We start from the raw sequence: 22,535 nt of genomic DNA on the forward strand, positions 1-22,535 counted from the left end.
TAACATTTAGGGCACAATTTTGGGGATTCTTATTTATTCAACAAACAGTTATTATACTGTTATCATGTGTCAGGTATTGTGGATACAAATGTGAGCCATTTAGACATGGTTCTTGCATCTTGTGGGGCAGGGAAGAAGGGTCCTAAATAAGCAGTGTTATATGTCAGAGGTGCGGGGGTGAAAAAGGACCCCCGCTGTGGGTGCGCCCTGCACAGTCTCTCAGTCTAAGCTGAAGAACCAGGGTGAGAAGTGGGTGGGGCGTTTCAAAACCCTACTGCCGTTAACCTGCCCTATGGTTTCAGACCAGTTCCCAACAACCTAAGACCTCCATTTCTTTGTGTAGGACGGGAAAATAATGTCCATGTCATAAACGCTTCACAGAAATATATAAAATTACTATACTATAACATAACCAACACAATGGCCAGCAGATAATAGGTATGTATTTCATGAAGCTATTTTTGTCCTTTTACCATTTTTCTAAGTACTCTCCTTTACTAATGAGGATAACAAGGAAGAGCGTTTTGCTTAAATAATAAAATGTAAGTTCAGCAAACAGAAGTGAAACAGAGCAGAATTAGCTAATTCAATTTTGCATCTAACAGTGGATCCTACTCTGTGCCAATACTATGTTAACAGCGGTAGCTATGCAACCTGAACCCCAGGAACCTGTTACCGCCATAAGACTTTCACAGAAGAAAGTGCCATACAACTCTCTCTGATGTGCCAGCGAACAAATTAATATTAATCACTGCAATATGAGGGGGGAGAGAATTTTGCACGGAGAAGGAGAATTCAGAACAACTTCTTCTGTATTGCTCAGATGGAGCTCATGCCAATAAATAAAACATACATAGAATTGATGCAGGAAGAATTTTCTAGTGCCAGAGATGCTTATAAAAGCAATAAGCCTTGTGGTGTGCTAATGAGTGTCAGGGCTAATGAGTGTGTGAGCAGTCTGCAGCCAAGATTTGGGTGGGGTCTAGAAATCTATTTGTGATTTTTCTAAAGTTTGTGGTACAAATAATATTTTTCAAAAATCATCAGTGTGTTTGTATTTGTGTACCATCTATTTTTTTATACTAAAGGTCAGCATGAAAATCTTATTGTCTTAGAGAGTGAATTCTCTGCTGTCTTTTGAGTCCTGTCACAAAACTCATTCTCCATCTTTGCTTAAATGATCCCCACTACTTGTTTTTCCTCTGGTCTGAAGTTCCACCATCAGGCACTAAGGACTTAACATCTTACTAAGTGTACAAGAGTTTTACCCTGAGAGGACGGTTCCCCTGGAGAGTTAATTTCACCCAATTTTTTAAAAAGGGGAATTAATGTAGCACACATATAACAGTGTTTTTCCCCTTAAGTGCCAACTCCAATCAATTAATAGTGGCTGTCCTGTGGCACTGCTCTGTGAATGACTTTGAGGCTGAGTCTTGATTCAGAGACAAAGAGTGCAGTCATCAACTAGTAATGTCTGCAGTGGGTGACAGTGACAGCACTCACCCAAAGAATTTGCCATCCCTAGAGTAGGAGGTCCATTTCTGACAGTTCCCCTGGGTTTAGAGAAAGATCTCAAGGGAATGGCTCTAAGGATGCACAAGGGAATGGCAGAAAGGATGGTGAAAATTAGGATGTTCTGAGGACCTGAGAAGCATGATGAAACCCTGCCAAGGGTGATTTTTGTCAACCCTGGCTTTCTATCACAGGTGGCCATCCTACTCTTTACATTAATCAGTGTGTCCCAAATTTAAATAATAACAGTCTTGTTGTTTTTCAGGCAAACATACCTCTTTTACTTGTGATGCTTTTTTGCCTAGAAGACCAGAACTGAGAATATGTGGGTCACAGAATCAGGTAGGGGACTGCCGGCCTGAGAGATGACCTGGTCCAACCCTCTGTCTGTAAGTGAGGAAACTGAGGACAGAAATGGTTAAAGTAGTACCCAGTGACCTCCCATTTCCAAAATGTTTGGACCTCATATTTATTTTAGATTCTTTATGGAATCAATAGTTTCCTGCTTTAGACCCAAGAACTCAATGACAGGCAAAGCAGACAGGAGCTGAGGAATGTTGGGACCTCAGCTTCTGATACTAGTTCTTGGCTAGGATAGGATCCGAAGTTAGACAAACCTCAATTTCTACCTGTGAGCCCACAAGCAAATAATGTGACCCTGAGTTTTAATTATTTATTCAAGAAAAAGACTACTGCTCTTGTATAGTCATATAAAGTGCCAGATTCACAGTAAGCACTCATTAAATGCAATCCATTCTCTTAGGTTTTCTCCCAAAGCCTGTGCTCCCAACTCTTTCCAGGGGCTTGAATATATGCCTGGTACTGGAACTGGAGACTTAATCATTTATTTGAATTTGGGGTAGTACACGTTTGTCTTGTCTCCTGCCCCTTTAGAACTTTGTACATGTCAAACAGACACTTCCAGGAAATGAGCTATTTACCAAAAGCATTTATTGATTCTTTCATTACAAGGCCTATATGGTGTAATCTTGAGAAAACAAGTATATCGATGTGATTCATTTTAAAATCCAGTATTCATTAATGAATGGCTATTCATCAACATTTCTTCATTGCTGTGAATTCTTCAATTTGATTAGGTTTGTAGTGGCCTGAAAAGAATATTCACCAGAAAAAGTTTAATTATTAATATTAATCACTTAAAAAGACTATAAAAGGATTCTTCAGTTCTTTCAAATGGTAGAACACCTTCTATAAAACTTCATCTGAAATAATGAAGGCTGTGAGACTCATGTCTCTTCTGGTTTTGTTCAGCTATGTTCAATGTCAAACTCTTCTGAGAAGTTTCCTAGATGCAGGTAGGAAATCCTATTTACAGTCTACACATTCCGAGTGCCAGGAGTAAGAGGTAATGACTACTGCAGTGCATATTTGGAAGACTTACTTTTCTCAGTGTGCATCACTGACAACAGGGTCATTGAAAATTGCTGGACATTATCTTGTGGAATGAATAAAGAAAGAGAGCTAATATATTGAGACAACGACAGGAAGAGCTCACTCCAGCCTTAATTTCTGTGTAGGTGAGAAAATGTTGCATCTAAAACTTATATTTAAAATTGGATAACTGGTTTTAGATAAAACAAAAGTGTTTGTCATATCAGGAATAATACTAGAGCTACATTATTTAGTATCTATTATGAACCAGACACTGTGATCAGTGCATCACACATGTGATTTCATTTAATGTGAACAACCATCCATTGTAATACAACTTACTTACATTTCACAGGTAGAGAAATGAAACTCTAAGAGCTTAAGTTACTTTTCCAAGACCACTTTAAGCATCAGAGCTCAAAGATGAACTCAGAATAGCTGCCTCTAAAGCCTTCCCCTGGCTTTAATATAGCAAATAATAATGGTTTCTTTATTTAATAGATAGCTGCTAAGCATTTTAGAAGCTATTAATACAAGAAGGAAGATATTGTTTTCAGTAGATAACATGTATGTGAACATGGTGAGTACAGGAGATGAAGAAGATGCAGGTGATGAACAAATCCGAGCTGAGATACTGCTTTTGTCAAATTAATCAAACTCTAATTTTCTTAATATTTTTTCAACGTGGTATCTAACCTAATGTGAAGAGTTAAATAACCTGATCAGCAAGTTTAATTAATTCAAAAGTGTCAACATAAGTGCATGTAACTTACTTGTGTGGCAATGATAGGTTTCAATTACATAATATATTTGGAAAGAAGTAAATCATTCACAGGATACACTTTAAATATAAATAAGATATATTTTGGTAATTTTTCTAATTTATGGTAATTAAAACATATCTGGAAATATATGGGTACATAAATATAGATTTCAGAATTTTAAAGGGGGATTTCAATTTGGAAAATTTCCTCTTCTGCATATAAAGTATTTTTTTCTTTTTTCAGCCATATAGCACGCTAGTAGCCAGAATTATCTGGAGGATAACTTAAGAGACATGTGAGTTCTATTATCAGTATTCTTTTCTGAAACTTAAAATCACATTAATTATTTGTGGGGAGGAAAGTGGGATAATAATAGAATAAGAATGATAGAGCAAAGCGGTTCAATTCTGTCTTTAACACTCACAGTGCCATGTTTCAGAGTTAGCATTATGGTTGCTCATTTTCTTCAGAAATCCACTTATGAAGAAGTACAGACCATAGTTAAAGAGTTGCTAGGTTTTGTGGAGAAGTGCAAGAGCCTCAAGCTACATGAGTCACCTTCAGAATGCTCTCCCCAGCTGGTATGTGAATCATGTTCTGCCTCTCTCTCTCTCTCATTTTTTCAAAGACTGAATTGCAACCAAAGGTGTTGTTATAGGGAGGGCTCGTTGAATAAACTGGTAGGAGATTGTGAGGCAGCATTATGTACAATTCATACTCGAGATATACTCTTTACATGTTTATAAACTTACAGTTTATCAGTTCATTTCTGGCACTCTTTGAACCAAACATTCAAGGGAATGATTATAGTCTAGAATGTCAGTTTCTTAAGTTGGTTGCTCTGTTTCGGTTACTGAAACACTATTGTCTGACATCCTTGTATAAAGGTTACTGGGAAATTGAAGTATTTAAAAAGTTTCTCAGAGAATATGTAAAAGAAGAAAAAAGTGAATATTATTATGGGCTCTCTCTCCAGTCACTAGACAAGCTCAGCCATTGTTATTGTCTCATAACGTATGTCTATCTTATGATCAGCAAATTCTTAATAAGCACTAACACATTCTATCTACATGCCTACTTGATCAATTACTCTCATGCCAAACAATTTAAAATACAAATGAGTAGTTTTCTTCTTTATTTGTAATATTTTACTCCATCTTTATGGGGCTAAAACCTACCTTTTATCATACTCTTTAGTTACATAAAAATCATTAGACTTACTAGAAACAAATTTTAAATGAAACACTTCTATCAGTGGCTAGTCACACTTATTTTATAGTGATTTCTTCTTATTTTTATTTCAAAAGATTAAGGTTTTATGGCCTTATCTCCCAAATCTGAAAACATGCCATTTGAAGTTTACAACATCCTGCACACTTATGGCTGTCCAAAGATATTTGAAAATGAACTGAATTATTACATTTCCACTTGAAAACTTGACAATGAACACACGTCGCTTCGGAGTTCAAGTCTTAAAACAAGTTGCCATGGAAACAAAACCAAAAACAATTGGGAACCATGGAACACAGACTACTATCTATTTATTGGTAGATAATTCTCATTAAAATACCTTGATTACTTTAGACCCTGGTCATTCTAGTTTGTGTTTATTTTAATACCTATGAAGTGTATGAAAGTGAAGCAATTACATAGGAAAAGAGAGAATGATTAATTTTATTTGGTCAATGTTCAACATGTAAGAATTTAGACTTTAAAACCTAAGAGGTTTTTGCTCAAAATAACTATGTCCGAGGACTATCGGATACAAAATGCAACATTCCACACTCAGTTGACTTTTCTAAAAAAATAATAACTATTTGCCTTTCCTGGGGTTGGGAACGCGGAGCACACAGCCTTCCCCTTTCAGTTATCATTTCCTCCTGCAGATGACTACCTTCTTAGAGCACATTTGTAATAACCAAGGAATGGCTGACAAACATGTTCCTTCTGACTGTTGCAAGACAAATAGCACAGCAAGACCCAAGTGCTTCCTATTAAGTAAAAAAGATGATGCATGTTACAGGGACACCTTCCAAATTCCAAATTCTGAGCAGATCAGTGAGATGAGCAAAGAGAACCCAGTAACAGTGAGGAAGAGGTAAGTCATTTCTTCTTGCCATTGTCTTTGGAGATGAGTATTTCCCAATTTTGAAGACAGGTCTTTCTTACATAACAGTCTCTGAGAACACAGTGTCTTATTACATGAAATTGAAGTGGAAATTTGAGCTACAATATATTTTTCTCTCTCTGAATAACAATTATGATCTCAGTGAGCCCCACAGGGTATGGAAATGTCTGCACCATGAAGCCGTAAAGATGTCTAGGACCTGTAATGGGGCCATATCCTTAAGGGTTAGATTAGTCAGACTGGTAGCAAAGGATGTTGAAATGTACAGTCAAGTTGGCAAAGCATAATAAACTGAGAGTACTGGAGACAGAGAGCAGGTCATAGTTCAGGCAAGGGACTGGCATTTGGGATGTTCATCAAGAGATATCAGGGAGGATATCTGACAGGCATGGACAAAGAGTCTGCCATTGGGAACCTAGGAATAAGTAACACTTTTAGATGTCAAAGATCAGTTTTCTACCCAAGAACTCTGATTCTATAATTCCCACTTGGAGTGCAGAGCATTATAGCAAATGCTATAGGCAAGCTCATATTTTGATTTTCTAGTTAACACAGCATAAGTCTATATGTTGAGAGTGGGGTGCTAGCAGTGGCTGGGGTTTAGAAGAAGGAAATCAATACCCAAAGAGGCAGAAATGACAAAAGAAATACAAGGTTTCAGTTCTTAAGGACTCTAATTCTGGACATTCTACTATGACAGGCTCAGGCACTAGGAATAAGGGCAAGATCTGATTGCTGGGTCTAGAGGGCAAGAGCATGGTGGAAATTTAACTTCAGATTTTAATTATGAAACATTAGACAAAAGATGAATGAGCAGACAGGGTGACAATGCTGAATGAGGCAAAGTTTTTAATTTACCCATAAAAGGACAAATTGCTCCAGAAATTACTGAGCTTCTGAGAAAAAATTAAATGGACTCAGCTGCTTAGGGATAGGGTTTGAGCAGGTTTCCAACCTGTCTGATGCTAGGGGCAACCAGATGGTAGACAAACTACCAGCTTGGCTACATATTTACTGCAGTGCTATCCACTGTGGATGAGAATTACAGAGACAGATTTGGGTTGACTATTCAGAGATTTAAAAATCTAACCAATACCCAGGAAGTGAATGTAACCTCTTTTTGAACATTTACAATAAAGTCAGTGATGAAGGAGTTATTCTATATGCTAATTTTAACTCATGTGCACATGACTATAACTATTCAAGAGAAAAATAATTTTCTAACTACTTGCCTCATAATTATAAACCAAGACCTTTATTTAATTTTCAAGTAGGGAAACTGTAATTTATATCAAAGCTGGGGAAAAGTCATGTGTTTTGGAGTCAAAAGATAGCCGAGCAACTTTCCTAGTCTAGAAAGAACTTTTAGATGATCTTGAGAGACACCTCTTCATCCAACAATAGCTTCTAAATTTAATTCCTTTGTACTTACATACAATCCTGACTTTACAGTTCAGTTGAGACTGTTGAACTTTTTACCTTCTACTTAAAAAAGAGTGAAAAATTTTAATTACTGACTTTTTTTCCCCAATGGCCCAGAGGTACTGTTGGTCACTTCACGGGCATTTGGAATGTTTGACTAACCTCATGGTGACCTGTTGTAAACATTTGGTGCATTTAAGCATAGTGTTTTTCACCACGATGTTCTAGATGTTACAGGTCAACAAAACAAAATGAACCCTAAGTTTTCAAGAAACAGTGTCAGCATGTGTTCTGAAACTCCAAAGTATATGACTTTGGGTTTGTTAAATTATAGGTACATTTATGAAACTTCCAGAAAGCAACCATTCTTATATGGACCCATTATTCTGACCATGTCTATGTGTTATGAAAGAGCTATTCAGTCTTGTTGCCAAGAAGAAAATAAGACAGAATGCTTCCTGATAAAGGTAAGATGCTCACATGTCAACTTATTTAGGGTCTTTCTGTGCAAAGCATGAACCATGACCAGCAGCATACATATGACCTGGCAGCTTGGTAGATGTGCAGAGTCTGAAGTTCTTCTCCAGAACTACTGAACAAAACTTCATTGTAACAAGATACATAGGCAATCTGTGTAGTCATTTCAATTTGAGAAACATGATCTAATATAGATATTACTTCATAGTAAATATTTAATATTTCAGTTACTATTGCTATATAATAGAAGACCCCAAAATTTAGTGACTCAGAACATCAATCATGCTATTATCTTATAGTTTTTGTGGGCTGGGAATTCAGGAAGGACTCACTGAGATGGTTCTGTCTTGTGATCTTTTGTTTGGTTGTACTCAGACATGAATGGCTGGATCTGGAACTCTGAATGGCTGAAGCACCAGGGCGCTGATTCAACATCTCTTTCTTATGTAATCTCAGGACCTTTCCAAGCAGTCTTCCTGTTGACATAAGAATGTAAAAAAAAAAAAAAACCTGTAGAGAATACTTAGAAGAATTCTTCTGAGCCCAAATGATAACAATGTCAGGAACCAAAATCTCAAATGCTCAAGAGAATGGCAGTTTTGCAGTTTCTTTTATCCACTTGGAATTAAGGAGAGAATGTAAAGATTACATGAAGGTGGGAGAATGCCAGATGGGGATTGGACTATAGGATAGTTAACAGTATTATATGTTCTCTTCAGGGCCTGAAAAAGAAGCATTTCAAAGGTGTTAACATAGATGCACAGGGCTTGCATCTGGGAAACAAAGGGAAATAATTTTTTCTCTTTTATTAAGGGAATTAAAGCTTTTGCTAAAGAAGTTATATGCTGGGGCATGGCTGTGCACCACAATGTGCACAGTTAAGGATTTAGGATCTGATCGCCCTGTGAGGTGACTTTTGGTTAGACTCATTACACACCTCTCTTTCATCCCCACTGCCTTGACTAGTTTGGACTTCCTTCCAGCATGGTAGCCTCGGGGCAGTTGGACTGCTTACTCATGGCTAAAGTCTTCAAGAACCATTATCCAGCAAAGCTTTCATTTAGAATGGAAGGGCAGATAAGTGCTTCTCAGATAAGATCAAATTCAAGGAGTTCATCATCATCAAGCCCTTATTATATGAAATGTTAAAGGGACTTATCTAAGAAAAAGAAGATAAAAAAGATGAACAGTGAAAGGACAGCAAACTCACAGTTATTGACAACCACACCTAAAACAAAAGCAAACTAAGAGGACAGCTAGATCAGGAGAGGAACCATAGAAATGAAGATCACATTTAGGGTTAGCAATGGGAGTGGGAGGAGGAGAAGGGGAGAGAAGATACAGAAAATAAGTAGCGTAGATGGTAGGTAGAAAACAGATAGGGGGAGGGCAAGAATAGTAGGGGAAATATGGGATCTAAAGAACTTGAGACACGCGGGCATAAACTAAAGGGGGGACTAATGGGGCAGGGGGTGTGCAGGGTGGAGGGGAACGAAGTGGGGAAATAGGACAACTGTAATGGCATAATCAATAAAATATATTTAAAAAAAGAAAAATTGTTCAGTGGATAAAGCAGAAATTGTATGACCTTGTATGACCAGACTCAGAAGTTACTTCTGCCACACTCTAAAACACCATGAAACATCACCAGTTTGAAGAGCACAGTATTTATACTGTACCTCTGGATGGGAGAATTGTCAATGTGTCATTGTAAAAGGAGCATGGGCTAGAAGATATTGTTTTAGCCATCTTTGAAACATACAGTCTGCCACACTTCATTTTTAACAAAGTGGTTTTTTTCTTTTTCATTAAATAGATGTAAATAGTTGTGAAAGCGATTAGTTCCATTATATAGGTACATTTTAAGTGTGTGTTTATTAAAGTTCTAAATATCAACATAAAATAATTGCTTTTACTAGCGGAGGCACCACATGACTTTCCAAAGGCCGTGCTGAAATGCACAGTAGTTTGCTAATCATTTTGATGAATCCCTCAAGGCAAAATGCAGTACTACTTCTTCCTTGCTGTTTCCTTCCATTTTTTAGTGAGATTTTATCTCATATTCTTCTAAACTGCTATTTTCCAATTTTCTTGAAATTATTTTTCCTATTCATCACCTCATTGTCTACCTTGTGTAAGAAATTAAATAATGTATCTAAAGAGTTTCTGGCATAAGCTAAATATGTAGTAATTGTAGCTATTACCATTAAAGATATATATATCTCATTAAAGATATGTGTATATATATATATATATATATATACCTTTATGTCTGTCTATCTATCTATCTATCTATCATCTATCTATCTATCTATCTATCTATCTATCTATCTATCTATTTCTTACCTTCCTCTCCATTCTTTCCATTGGTAAATTCCAATTCCTTCAGAAGCCAATTCTGAATTCCTAGCTCTTAACAGGACAGTCTTTTTTTTTTTGTTTGTTTCATATTAATAAAAAAGTGAATGATCATGTAGATGTATGTCTCATTACCTGGTATTTCTGAGGAATGAGTTTTTCATGAAGGTGAGTTTTGTAGATTAACTTGGTGCTTACTGTTTTAAGTTACAGTTTTCTTACCCTTCACCTTTTTCAGCAGAAATTTTTCTTGATGTATAACATACCCCTATAATGTTAAACATAAACACATGTTTTTAAGTTAGCTAGGAGTTCTTTCCCCATCTACCTCACTTGGTGACATTTATAGTCTTGCTGCTTCCAGGATGCTTATTCCTAGCAGTCTGGCTCCAACCTCAGAAACAATTACACAACCAATTGTGCAACTGTATGAGTTAAGTCCTCAGAGACTCTCTTATGAAGAAATAATTAAGCTTTTTGTACTTAATTTCAAGTGAGTATAATACAACAAAATAAGGACAAAAAGCATTGCATTTGTAATTAATTATAAAAATGTAATTATGACTATTGTGCCACTTTTGTACTTTGAACACTCCCTTTGTATACATTGTCTAACTTCTTCTCAAAAACAACATTGTAAAGTGCAACTATCCAAAGTAAAAATATTATATGGCCAATGTAGTGTTTTAAGTGAAAATATACAGCTCTTCTGAAATTTAAAATATAACATAATCTCTCCATTAAGAGATATTAAGTTTGGCATATTTCTTTTTATTCACCTTTTTCTACTTACAGATTTTTACTTTGTACATTGTTGTGATCATACTGAACAGAGTTTTGATTAGAGACTTAAAAATCTTACTTTTTATTAGAAACATACATCTTTTCAAAGATGTGCTATTATTCACTTAACCTTCTCTTGGCTACTGAGACTTTCTTCTGTCTCAAAATTTTTGCTACCATAACAAAACGTGCATGTTTTTGTTTGTGTAGTTATGTTTTTATTTATTCGGAAAAGTTTATTTGCAATAGTTTTAAAAGTAAAAATACTAAGTTAAAGGATGTAAACATACTTTGGAGGAATTCATTTATATACTGTAAAACTGAAACATATATTATAGATAACGCTAGGAGACATGTCCAAAAGAAGAGTTAGTAACTTATGAATAAAACCAAAATACAACTGTGAGACATATTGGATGGATTCCAGTGACTCTCTGGACTTCACTTTGCTCAGTTTCTTGTTCTCATTTATATTTCAAATCACTGGATTTTGATCACTGGAACAAGTGATCTCTGGGGAAGACAGATGCTATTTATAAAAAAAAACCCTCCCAGATTATGCTGCTGTACTTGGCCTCTTCTAAATAAGACACTAAAAACTTTCCAATTTTGAAGCAATACATAATTTTTACTTTTCTCTCTTCCTTACTAATACTGAAATTAACTTCTTGTCTTACTACTATATTTTTCTAATAAGTTGTTTTTCTAATTACAGCTAGACCCCATCGGAAAATACATTGGAGACATCTCTTTGAGGCATCACCATTGATGTAAAATTGGGATTAAATTCAACCACAAAGTAGTAAAAGCAGTGTAAGTTGCCTTCTTTAGACCAATGCACTTTGTTGCTGCGGGGCGCCCCTTTTTATTAAATTCATTAAAAAGTCATTTATCTTTTATTTCATCATGTCTCTCAGTACAAACCTGTCTCCTTTCTCTACACATATGCTACTTGCCTATTTAGTAGGGCACATGGGGCTATGCAGGAAAATCTCACAGTTCTCATCACCCATTATCTCCCACCTCAATCTCTTCCATCTGCTCAAATCCCCTAGTCACTTCCTCAGTGCACAAAGTGTGCTGTGCATGCAGAAGTGAGGCACTTAATCAGACTGCATGGCGAAGGCTGAAGGAACAAAGCTACTCTTTTCTCTGGGAAGATAAAAAGGATTTGGCTCCAATGTTACACAGAACAGAAAAGCCAGGGATATTTTCTAGGGGTGGGGATCGATGAGGTTGGGGTGGGAGAAGAATGTGATGTTACCCATTATGTCTCTTTCCTGGCCTGGGTTGTGTTTCTGTCTAAGTTGGCCCCTGAAGACAGCATCTTCCTTATATCACCTTCTTCCCCCATTGAAGACAACACTGGGCTGCCTGGAAACTCAGTTCTTCTTATTTTCCCTATTCCCCTTAAAATTTAAGGGATGTTGCTCAGTTGTCAACAGAAAGAGGCAAGGGAGACCCACACCTCTCTAAGCAACGCAACTCTTTAAGCAATAGTTTAAATGATTAAAATGACTATGTTATCCATGATTGTGATTTGAATCATGTTTGTTTTGTGCCTTAGATCTTATATGGCTGTGTTTCTTCTTATGACTGAAGAAATGGAGAGCATTGAGAATACACTCTCCCCAGCCTTTCTGCAAGTGCACTTCTATCCCTTTGGTTACTCAACGAACTACAACTAATTTTTTAGAAAGGAGCAAATTCATAATATTGTTGAGAAGGTACTTATTTTTCTTTTCAGGGATTTGGTTCTGTTGACAAAAAAACAACCTAAAGCTAACTTTTCTGCAATTGCCAAGGCCATTGATGTTAAATTTGAATCAGACGTGTTGTGAAGGAAACGCATTAGCACATGTACTTGGCAGGCTAAGAGCCTCTGTGGCCCTAAATCTCACTTCAGTCTTTACCATACTTGTTATTCTTGCTGTAGGGGAAGAGGAGTGGCGGAGGATGAAGAGGGTCAAATACATAGTGACGGAAGGAGACTAGACTTGGGGTGGTCAGCACACAGTGCAATAATGTGTCGTAGAATTGTACACTCGAAACGTGTACAACCAGTTATTAACCAATATCAACACAGTACGTTTAATTTAAAAAAACTTATAATTCTTTTTTATTGTTGTTCAATTCCAGCTGACCCCATTTTCCTCCCCTCACTGTTCTCCCCTTCCCTACCCACCCCCACCTCCCACAGGAAATTCTTCCCAACTCCCAGTGTAATTCTTTAATACAGGCGATCGTCGTATGTAATGAATCTAAAAATGTAATGATCATTTATCAGGTTTTGGTATTCAGTTATGCTAACTTCTGAAAGTGAATTTGAAATGTTTTTCTTTTGAATTTTCTGAAATAAATCAAGTACTATTGAGGCTTGCCATTCTGTGAAGGTTTAAAAGAACTCTTCTGTGAAATGAGCAGGGATGAAGATGGTCACTGCTGGGACAGCTTCTCTTGTTTCTTTAGTTATGGACTTATTTTAACATGTTTCAGTCAATTCTCATTCCTCATGAACTCTATACTTGCCGAAACTTATTTGTACCCCCAAATCAACATTCACAGCACTGTTGTGGTCGTTCTCACACTTGTGCCTGCTCAGAACAGCCGACCCTCTGAGTTGCCTGGGCGTGTGGTCCCAGCGGAGGGGGGACCAAGCAATGCTTTGGTTTCATGTCTGAGTTCTCCTGCTGTGAAAAAGTGCTCGTTCTGTGGTCTCTTTAGTGCCCTGTTTTCTTCATTTTTGTACTTCTTGTTGGTGATTTAGTAGCTGTTGAAAATGTCCCCAAGGGCAGCGCTGAAGTGCTGTCCAGTGTTCTGAGCACTAGAAGACGTGGATGTGCCTTAGAAAGAAAATAGGAGGGTTGGATGCACTTTGTTCACGCATGAGTAACAGTGCTGGTGGCTGTGAATTCAGTGTGGGCGAATCACCAATATATATTGCGTAAGGTGTCTTTAAACCTGAGATTACATAAAACGGGGTTATGTCTTGATCCCTTGACGAAAATGTGGCTGGAGTTTTGCAGGAACTGAACCCTGTATTTCCCCTGGGGTGGATGATTCAGTATTTATAAATTCAGTGTTTACACAACTGTGAATAATGAGAATGTGCTTATTTTTGTGAATTTTTTAAGCGTACATTTTTCTTTAATGAGTCTCCTTCATCAGCATTCTCTCATTAAGGAATATAGAGTTGCACATGGTAATATTATTTGATAATTAAAAACATCGATTATGTAATTGCAACTTCTTTTCCCATGTATTTGTATTTTCTCCTTTAATTAATTAGTTTTGGGAAAGGACTATTATTGGACTTTTCCAATAGCAGATTCTTGGATTTATTTATCAATTCTGTGTTTCTCCTTTTAATTTTATTCTTTCAAGTTTCTTTAGTTGTTTTTATCTCAATTATTTTGGTTAACTTAGTTTATTTATACTCATTCTTTTAAAATAACTGTTAACAATAATTATTCCATTTGAACTATCACTTCTTTTATATACCATGTTTCACTGATTATTTCTGATACTGATATAATTCTCTTTGATTAGAGTATTTCTAATAATGCTTTCAGGAATGGTATATGGGTTATAGACATCTGAGTTGTGTGTTCTAGAAAACTTTCTCTCTTTTATTACTGCTTATTATATCATACCACCCAGTGATGAGTGCAAAGGTGTGTATAGAAGATCATAAATGGTAGGGGAATTTTTTAATCTGGAATGCCTGTATTCTCATAGTTTCTTTCATCAATTTTCTTCCCCCCTTCTCCCCTAATTTTTGAAAATTGATATTACCAATAGGTCCGCTCCTGGTCTTTTCCTTTCTTATTTTACACACATAATCAGAGCTGGCCGGCCATCCAGCAAGGATTCACTGTCCTCTTCCATAGTTCAGATTAGTTGCAGGGCCATGAGTTACATTCCTTGTCTCTCAGCGAAGTGGGGTCACTTCATTGAGTTCTGGTCAGGAGTGATTTATGCTATTTCTAGGCCCGCCCACAAAAATCTCCTCACCAGAGCACCCTCAGCCCAATGGCAATGTTAAAAGCCTCAGTTTGAAAAAGCCTGCTTTCTAGAATTACAGCCTAGGGGCACTACTCCTTCCTCCCCAATAGGACTCTATTGAGAAAGAAATAAACCTGATTTTATTCAGCCAAAGAGAACATTCTAGTTATTTAAATAATGCACACACTTTTTTTTACCAGTCTCAACCTAAACTTATAACTTCAATTTACCTTTAGCCCATTCTTCTTCCCAAGTTCTTAATCTACAGTGCTGACTGCTTAGAGGAAATTTTCATGGAGATGCCTAATAGATGTCTTACATCATCTTTTTTTTTAACCTGGAGATTTTTTTTTGCATTTTTTATTGTTGTTCAAGGACAGGTATCTCCATTTTCTCACCATCACTTTCTCCCATCCCTACCTCAATCCTGTCTACCTTTGGTTTGTTCAAGGATACATGTTCCTTGAAAACCCTTCCCCCTCTCTCCCCTGTTATCTCTCTCCCCTCACCTCTCTGGTTGTCAGTTTGTTTTTTGTTTCAATATCTCTGGTAATATTTTGCATGCTTGCTTATCTGTTTTGTTGATTAGATTCCACTTACAGGTGAGATCATATGCCTGGTCTGGCTTATTTCACTTAACATAATGCTCTCCATTTCCATCTTTGATGTCGCAAAGGGTAGGAGTTCCTCCTTCCTTTATGCTTTGTAGTATTCCATTGTGTAAATGTATCACAGTTTTTCGATCTACTCATTTACTGATGGGCACTTTTGTTGCTTCTAGCACTTGGCTATTGTAAATTGTGCTGCTATGAACACTGGGGTGCATAGGTTCTTTTGAATCAGTGTTTCAGGATTCAGGGTATAATCCCAGCAGTAGAATTGCCAGGTCAAAAGGCCATTCCATTTTTAATTTTTTGAGGAAATTTCATACTATTTTCCACAGTGGCTGCACCAGTCTGCATTCCCAGCAACAATGCACTAGGGTCCCCTTTTCTGTACAACTTTGCCAGGCTTATTGTTTGTTAATCTATTTATGATGGTCATTCTGACCTGTGTAAAGTGGTAACTCACTGTGAATTTAATTTGCATCTCTTTGATGGCTAGTGATGCTGAGCATCTTTTCATATGTCTCTGGGCCCTTTGTATGTCCTCCTCAGAGAAGTGTCTGTTCAAGTCGTTTGCCCATTTTTTTAATTGGATTGTTGATCTTCCTGGAGTGGAGTCATGTGAGTTCTTTATATATTTTGGAGATCAAACCCTTGTCTGAGGTATCATTGACAAACATATTTTCCCATATGGTTGGTTTCCTTTTCATCTTGCTGATGTTTTCTTTAGCTGTGCAGAGGCATTTTAATTCGATGAGGTCCTATTTGTTTTTCCTTTCCTTTATGTCTCTTGCTCTAAAGGACATATTGGTGAAAATGTTGCTGTGTGGAAAACTGAGATTTAACTATATCCTTACAACTTCTGCTATAATGCATTATTATTATTTAATTATTTGTCTCTCCAACTAGATTATGAGTTCCTTAAGTGTAGAACATGGCATATTCATACAAACACACAGTTACTTGTGTGTATGTATGCATGTATAGTGAATGTTAAATATGCAATTGTAATAGTAATATCATTGTAACATGTGTTACAAGTGACAGAAACAAATGTTTCCTAAATTGAAATCTTAAAACAATAGCCACAATAGCAAGACAAAATAACTCTTAATTTGTATTTTGTTGAGCTAAACATGGAAAAATAGTATGGTCTATGTCCCCATAAGTTCTCTAAGAGATGTTAAAAGAGATTGTGATGCTTGAGTAAGGTCAAATAAAGAAGTTTTTCTTATTAGAATAAGCCACTAAAAATGAAGTTTTTTGGTGTCTCAGTTTGTCAAGAATAGAGCAATGTGAAATGCAAAGGGGTTTTTTTTCTGTTTTTCTACTAATAACAAAATAATAAACAAGTTTAGAATGAAAGTCATCAAAATAACTGCTCCCTTTTATGTTTTAGAGGCAGTTCATGAACTACACCTGCTCTAAACAGGCTATCCTACCCAGCAGTACTGCCCCGTGCTGTGCACTGCCAATGACGGTCCAAGGGGAATGCATTATCAACTCAGAAAGTGACCACAAGCCTGCTCTTTCATCCCTGCCCCTCAGCCAGTTTACAGAAGACTGATTTGTATGCAAACGATTCCCTGGCAAGCAAGATGATTTCCTCTGAGAGTAGTACAGATTTTTGTAAGTCTTATTGATGGGATATTGTATTTATGATTCTTTGGTATATTATCTTGAGTTGTAAATTTAAGTGATGACAGAGGTCAGTCAATGATGTAAGTGAGTGATTAAAAGGGGAGGGGGTGTGACATGACCAAGAAATGTCCTGGGGAATCCAAATTTGGCAGCTACTGTATAAGCTATTATCTAGTTCTTCTAGCCACTTATTGCCATATTGGAATGCAGGCTTTTGGTGGCTGGGTCTATTGCATTTTGAGAGAAGCTGAAAGTCTTTTGATACTTAAAGGTTGACAACACAAGAATTTTTTAAAATGCAGTGGGGGTCAAGTGTTTGCAAGCTTTGCTCTAAAGGACTCAGAGTTGTATCTAAATAAGAGCTTCAGACTGATATACCTGGTTAGCTCTTCTATTTTAATTAATTTAATATTTATTACCAAAGCCACTTGTAGCATTTAAAGATTAAAGACATGAATGGAGTATTAATATCTCTGGGGTCCATTGAGAAGTACCTATTAAGTTGTGTGTAAGACAAACTGATTTCAATATACAAATTAAGACAATATTGCTGTATGGTTAAAATACTTCCAAAGTCACTTCGTGAAGCACTATTTGGAGCAACTAAATTTAACAAAGTATAAGAATTTCATTTTTCTTTTAAGTTCTTTGTACAATGACCATAGCTATATATCTGAAATTACTTTTGATACTGGCTTAAAAAGTAAACGTCGCTTCCTGAACCCATTTTTTCCTAAACATGTATTTGGCACTGAATAAGTTGGTAGGCACAGCTTTCTCATGGCATTCACATTAGACTTGAGTTCCAGTCTAGCTTTGTCATACATTTTAGAATGTAGGTCAAGCCACTAAATTTCTTCAGGCTTTTGTGTTCCAACTGTAAACCCAGGTGTTTGGATAAGATGACTTCTAAGATGCCCTCTGTGACTCTATGATTCCTTTGAAAATATTCTAGAGTCCAAATTTCCTCCCTTGTAACCCAGAAACATGTGAACCCAGAAACATTATGCATGAACTGTCCATGCTTGAAGGTATATATGGAAGGGGGTGGTGGTGATTTAATACCCAGCCAGCGCTTTCTTTCAGATGGATTGTAATACTTTTATAAATTGTAGCCTAGAAGATCATTTGAAAAAATGCATTCTCACCCAAATGCTTAAAATTAATTTCTAGTAAAAGTAAGAAGAGATCTTGAGCTAGAAATTAACCGCTAATCAGGATATTTTAGGTTTAAGTTTTGGATTTGCCACTCATTACTGTTTGATTTTAGAAAAATCACATAATTTTATTGATTTGGTTTCTGTATCTCAAAGTATAGTCAATAAAATCACCCTGACAGTCTCTCAAGGTTTCCAAATGTCTTAAGGTCAGTTAAAATACTAAATAAATTTCATAATTATATTTGGCTTTTGAAAGAAAACTCATAGCCTTTGAATTTTACTGTTTATTTTCAAATATGTTTCATATGGATACAGGTTTCTTTATGAATATTCAAGAAGACATTCAGAGTTGGTGGTTCCAGTTATTTTAAGAGTGGATACAATGTATCAAAATTTATTGGGAAAATGCTGTAAATTAGAAAATCCTCTCGAATGCCATAGCTGTAGGGTAAATGACTTCTTACTTTTTAACCTGTGAACTCATTTGTGATTAACATAGAAAAAATTACAGTGCTGTTAGTAGTGCCACACTTTGGTAAGATGATTATGCATGCTCTTGCTAATTGCAGCACTAAATGCTGGAATTATTGCCATCTAAACCAAAGGCCAATCAGCATACCGCGGCAACTCTCTGAAAGTCACTGCTGTAGATTCTGTGCTCACAGAAGCTTCACTGTGCAATTCCCTTTGCAAAGTGAATGTCTGTTTGGCACAGTAGCAGGTAGCATGGTCGCATAGCCTCTTTTAAGGTATGGAAAGGTGGCTGGAAAACTGTCCCTATCTCAGGCCAGAAATCATATTGTTCAGAGGCAGCATCTCCTGTTATGCATTTGACATAAAAAATGCGGGTGGCCTTAAAATCTGACTGGATGATTGTTTATTACTGGGTCACCAGAAACCAAGTTGCTCTGGTCTTTGTTATTCCAACCAACTGCCTACATATCTATAGAGGATGGGGTAGGGGTGCAGGATAAAGGGACTCTCTTTTAAGATGCCCTGGGCTCAAGCAGGTACACCTAGTATCCTCCTGTTCCCGGAGAAAGGGTAAATGAAGGTGATTTAGTTTCCTGTGGGTTAGCACCCTCTCATGGCATCACCAGCAGACCTCAATAAAATCATGATTATAATGGCACCTTAAAGCAGTATGGATATTTAGTTAACAAAGCAGCTTTACAAATGGTGTTCCATTTGATACTCATAACAGCTTGGTAACATAGCTAATTCCAGAATTTCTAACAACACTTTACAGATGAGAGTACTGAGTTTCAGAAAGTTCGAAAGACTTGCCCAATATCACAAAGGCAGTAAGGACAGGGCCAGGGGTTAAATACAGGCAAACAGTTCACAGGTCTGGTAAAATTTTCCCCATGACAAACGCTGCCTATTAGGATCCAGTGGACTGGCTTCGGTGCTCCTACCAAGGTGCTAAGCCAGAAACGTCACCTATATCTTCCCACTGGAGTTTATTGCATGGCTCAAGAACTCTTTGAATTTGTGTCAGCCCTTACAGAATTCCATTTGATTCATTTAAAGTCTGTTTGTAAAATATTTTACTATAGTCAAGGCTGGCACGTGTTTTTATTATCCCACGACTTCTTAATGCATATCTGTATTTCCATATCTTTATCTCTATATTTTTATTTGTGTAAAAGACACTATTATTAGAAATAATTAACACACACATACACATTGCTCAATCAAACTTATATCTATAAACTACCTTTAATGATCTCTCTCTGGCTTGATGAATGATTTGCTTTATGCTTACAAAATATGCCATTTTATCTTAAATGAGTTTTTATCACAGAAAACTGAATATCAATCTTGCTGTCCCACTTTTTCCTCCACAAATACATGGCCATTCCTGTTTTAGCATAATGTGTTTTTCAAGATTCGTCAACTCAGAAAGTAAATAAAACCCTGGGTGCAGGAAAACAGCTACATTAAACTCTTACAAAAGATGGTTTTGCAATCTTACCTCAAGATATAGTGTTGCAATGATAGATAAACACTGATTATCTTTATTTTTCAGAAAGAGATGTTCCAAAGAGTGGTTTGTGAAAGCCACAAGCATGTTAAAAATCACTGTGATTTACGTGAGATATTAGGAAATAATAACTTCCATGACAAGTATGCTTGTAAGCATACTTGTCCAGATTTATATTTGTTTAGTGAGTTTGTGTTAATTTCTGATGCTGAGAGTTGCTAAGAGTCTGCATCCACCCTTACAGTCTCAGAGGCTTAGCTATCTTTGTCTCGATAAGATAGATGTCCACATAACGTCAGATGCTTCAACACTGCTTTCCAGGTCAGGTTCCAGATTTTCAGTATGTGCTCTGAGGCTAGCGATCCAAGCAGGTTCTGGCTGCCTTCCTGCAGTCTCACATGGGCCTCCCTTTTCATACCCGGGCATTTAGTTCAGAGCTTTGCCTGCAATTTTGAGTCCCAGCTGCAACAGATATCTAATGTAAGGTCCCCTTGTTGGTTTCAGATTAGATCCATATAGCAAATTTCGTATTTTCACCACTGCGAGTAGAGATACCTTAGTCCTTTGCCAAAGGGAACAAACACAACTTCTTATGTGCAGAGGCTGGTAAATCCTACTGTATTTTAAACACTAATTTATCAAAAAACAAAAGCCAGTTTTTAGGAATCTTTAGAATCAGGCCATATAGTCTATTTAGAAACAGAATAATGAGAAAAGTTCAGTTTGACAGTGTCCCAAATTATTGATCTTCAATGTCCAGAATAATTATCCAAAACAAGTATTGTTGTTTTAGAGAGAATATTTGGCATATCACTTTTCTGTTATGTTGTATTCAGCTGCTAACGTCTAGTTTAAGAATTAGATCTGCGGTTCTCAAACTTTAGAATTACCTGGACTTGTTACAGTGCAGCCCCGCCCCAAGTGTTTCTGATTCCTAGGTCTGGGGCGGGGCCTGCGAAGCTGCACGCCCACCGTGTCCCCAGGGGAGCTGATACTGCGGGCTGCACGCCCACCATGTCCCCAGGGGAGCTGATACTGCGGGCCCAGGAATCACAGTTGGACACCCATTGGATTAGGTTGACTGTCTCATTGGATATTACGGCTAAATTCTCCCCCCAACTCCATTGGAATATAAATGCCAGACTTGACTACGATTTTTTGCTGTCATCAAAGTCAAGTCTGTCAAGTCTTTCTCTTTAGAAAGCCTCTTCATATTCCTCAGTTCCCTCCACCACAGTCCTAGTTCCGGCTACCATCATCTCTCACCTGTGTTACTGGAATGGCCTTCAAAGTTTTTCTTCACTCATGTAGCCTTGTACCCACTTTCGAGGCATTCTTTATATAGCAACCATAAGTATCTTAAAAACAATGTAAATCTAATTCTGTAATTTAAAGCTTTCTTCCTTCTCCCCTCTCTTATCCCCCTGCCCACATTGAGAAAATAAAAATCACATTCGATGACTTCCCAAATGTTCCCCTCCTCCTCCTACTTTTCACCCCACTGTACCTGGCTCATTTTCAGTCATTGTCGGATCTCAGCTTACAAATCCTTTTCTCCAGGAGGCCGGTCCGACTTCCCTGGGATGGGATTTGAAGCCATCCTATGTGCACCGACTGCCCTGTGTACTGTGCACTCCTCTCCCTCTGTCTGGTGTCCTTGCCTCTCTCCCCCACCAGCATGTGAGCCTTATAGGAGCAGGGATTGTGTCTTGATCCTTGCTGGAGTCCCTAGTCCTACACACTGTGGACAACTCATACAGCTTTAATTGCCTATGCAGGTGTTTACTTCAGAACCTCTTTAAGTCTGATTTTGCAGCTATCCAAAGTAGCTACCATGGTAATCCTTGATGATTAGAAAAAGCAGACCAGGGTGGAGCAAATACTTTGTAGGTTAATTTTCCCCGAAGACAATAATTTCTAAAGTCTTCAGAGTCTGAAAATAGAAAATTATTCATATTTTATTTCTTGAGATACAGTTTTAACAGAAACAAGTTGAAAACTGTTTTTGAGGCAGGTTAGTAAGAAATGGGGAAAATTCCCTGGCAAATGACATGAGGAAACTAAGCTAAATGGTTGAACAAATGGCTAGAACGGCTGAGCAATTAACAGCCAGCTGATAAATAATAAGCCTCTATCCTCCCTAACTGAAGATGCCAAAGAGCACATGGTTTGTATCACCCTAGGGAGATAGATAACAAAGACCAATTAGAGCCAGACCAACCCAAGATAGAGTGAAACTAACCAGGGAATGACTCTAAAGCTCATTATACCATCATTATAATGAAAAGTGACCCCACAAGT

The 22,535-nt window shown here is 37.2% G+C and overlaps 1 protein-coding gene across 28 annotated transcripts in view; it reads left to right on the plus strand.

Annotated features, from left to right (window-relative positions):
• Window positions 1–2,614: 2,614 nt before the first annotated feature.
• Window positions 2,615–22,535, plus strand: part of LOC119052828 (alpha-fetoprotein-like) — a 49,756-nt gene continuing 29,835 nt past the window's right edge. For 2 of the 28 annotated variants that reach the window (XR_008389769.1, XR_008389770.1), the window contains exons 1-9: window positions 2,660–3,050; window positions 3,406–3,484; window positions 3,912–3,963; window positions 4,139–4,249; window positions 5,555–5,766; window positions 7,553–7,685; window positions 11,552–11,649; window positions 12,404–12,563; window positions 16,846–17,075. Coding sequence is in view for 1 of the 28 variants with exons in the window: in XM_053655657.1 (XP_053511632.1) it covers window positions 5,111–5,215; window positions 5,555–5,766; window positions 7,553–7,685; window positions 11,552–11,605 (504 nt within the window). In the remaining 27 variants the exon portion in view is untranslated. The other 26 variants (XR_008389766.1, XR_008389772.1, XR_008389762.1 and 23 more) reach the window with 25 other exon arrangements.

This window comes from Artibeus jamaicensis, unplaced genomic scaffold, assembly GCF_021234435.1.
Source record: "Artibeus jamaicensis isolate MK-2021 breed Jamaican fruit bat unplaced genomic scaffold, CSHL_Jam_final scaffold_1031, whole genome shotgun sequence".
Taxonomy (NCBI): Eukaryota; Metazoa; Chordata; class Mammalia; order Chiroptera; family Phyllostomidae; genus Artibeus; species Artibeus jamaicensis.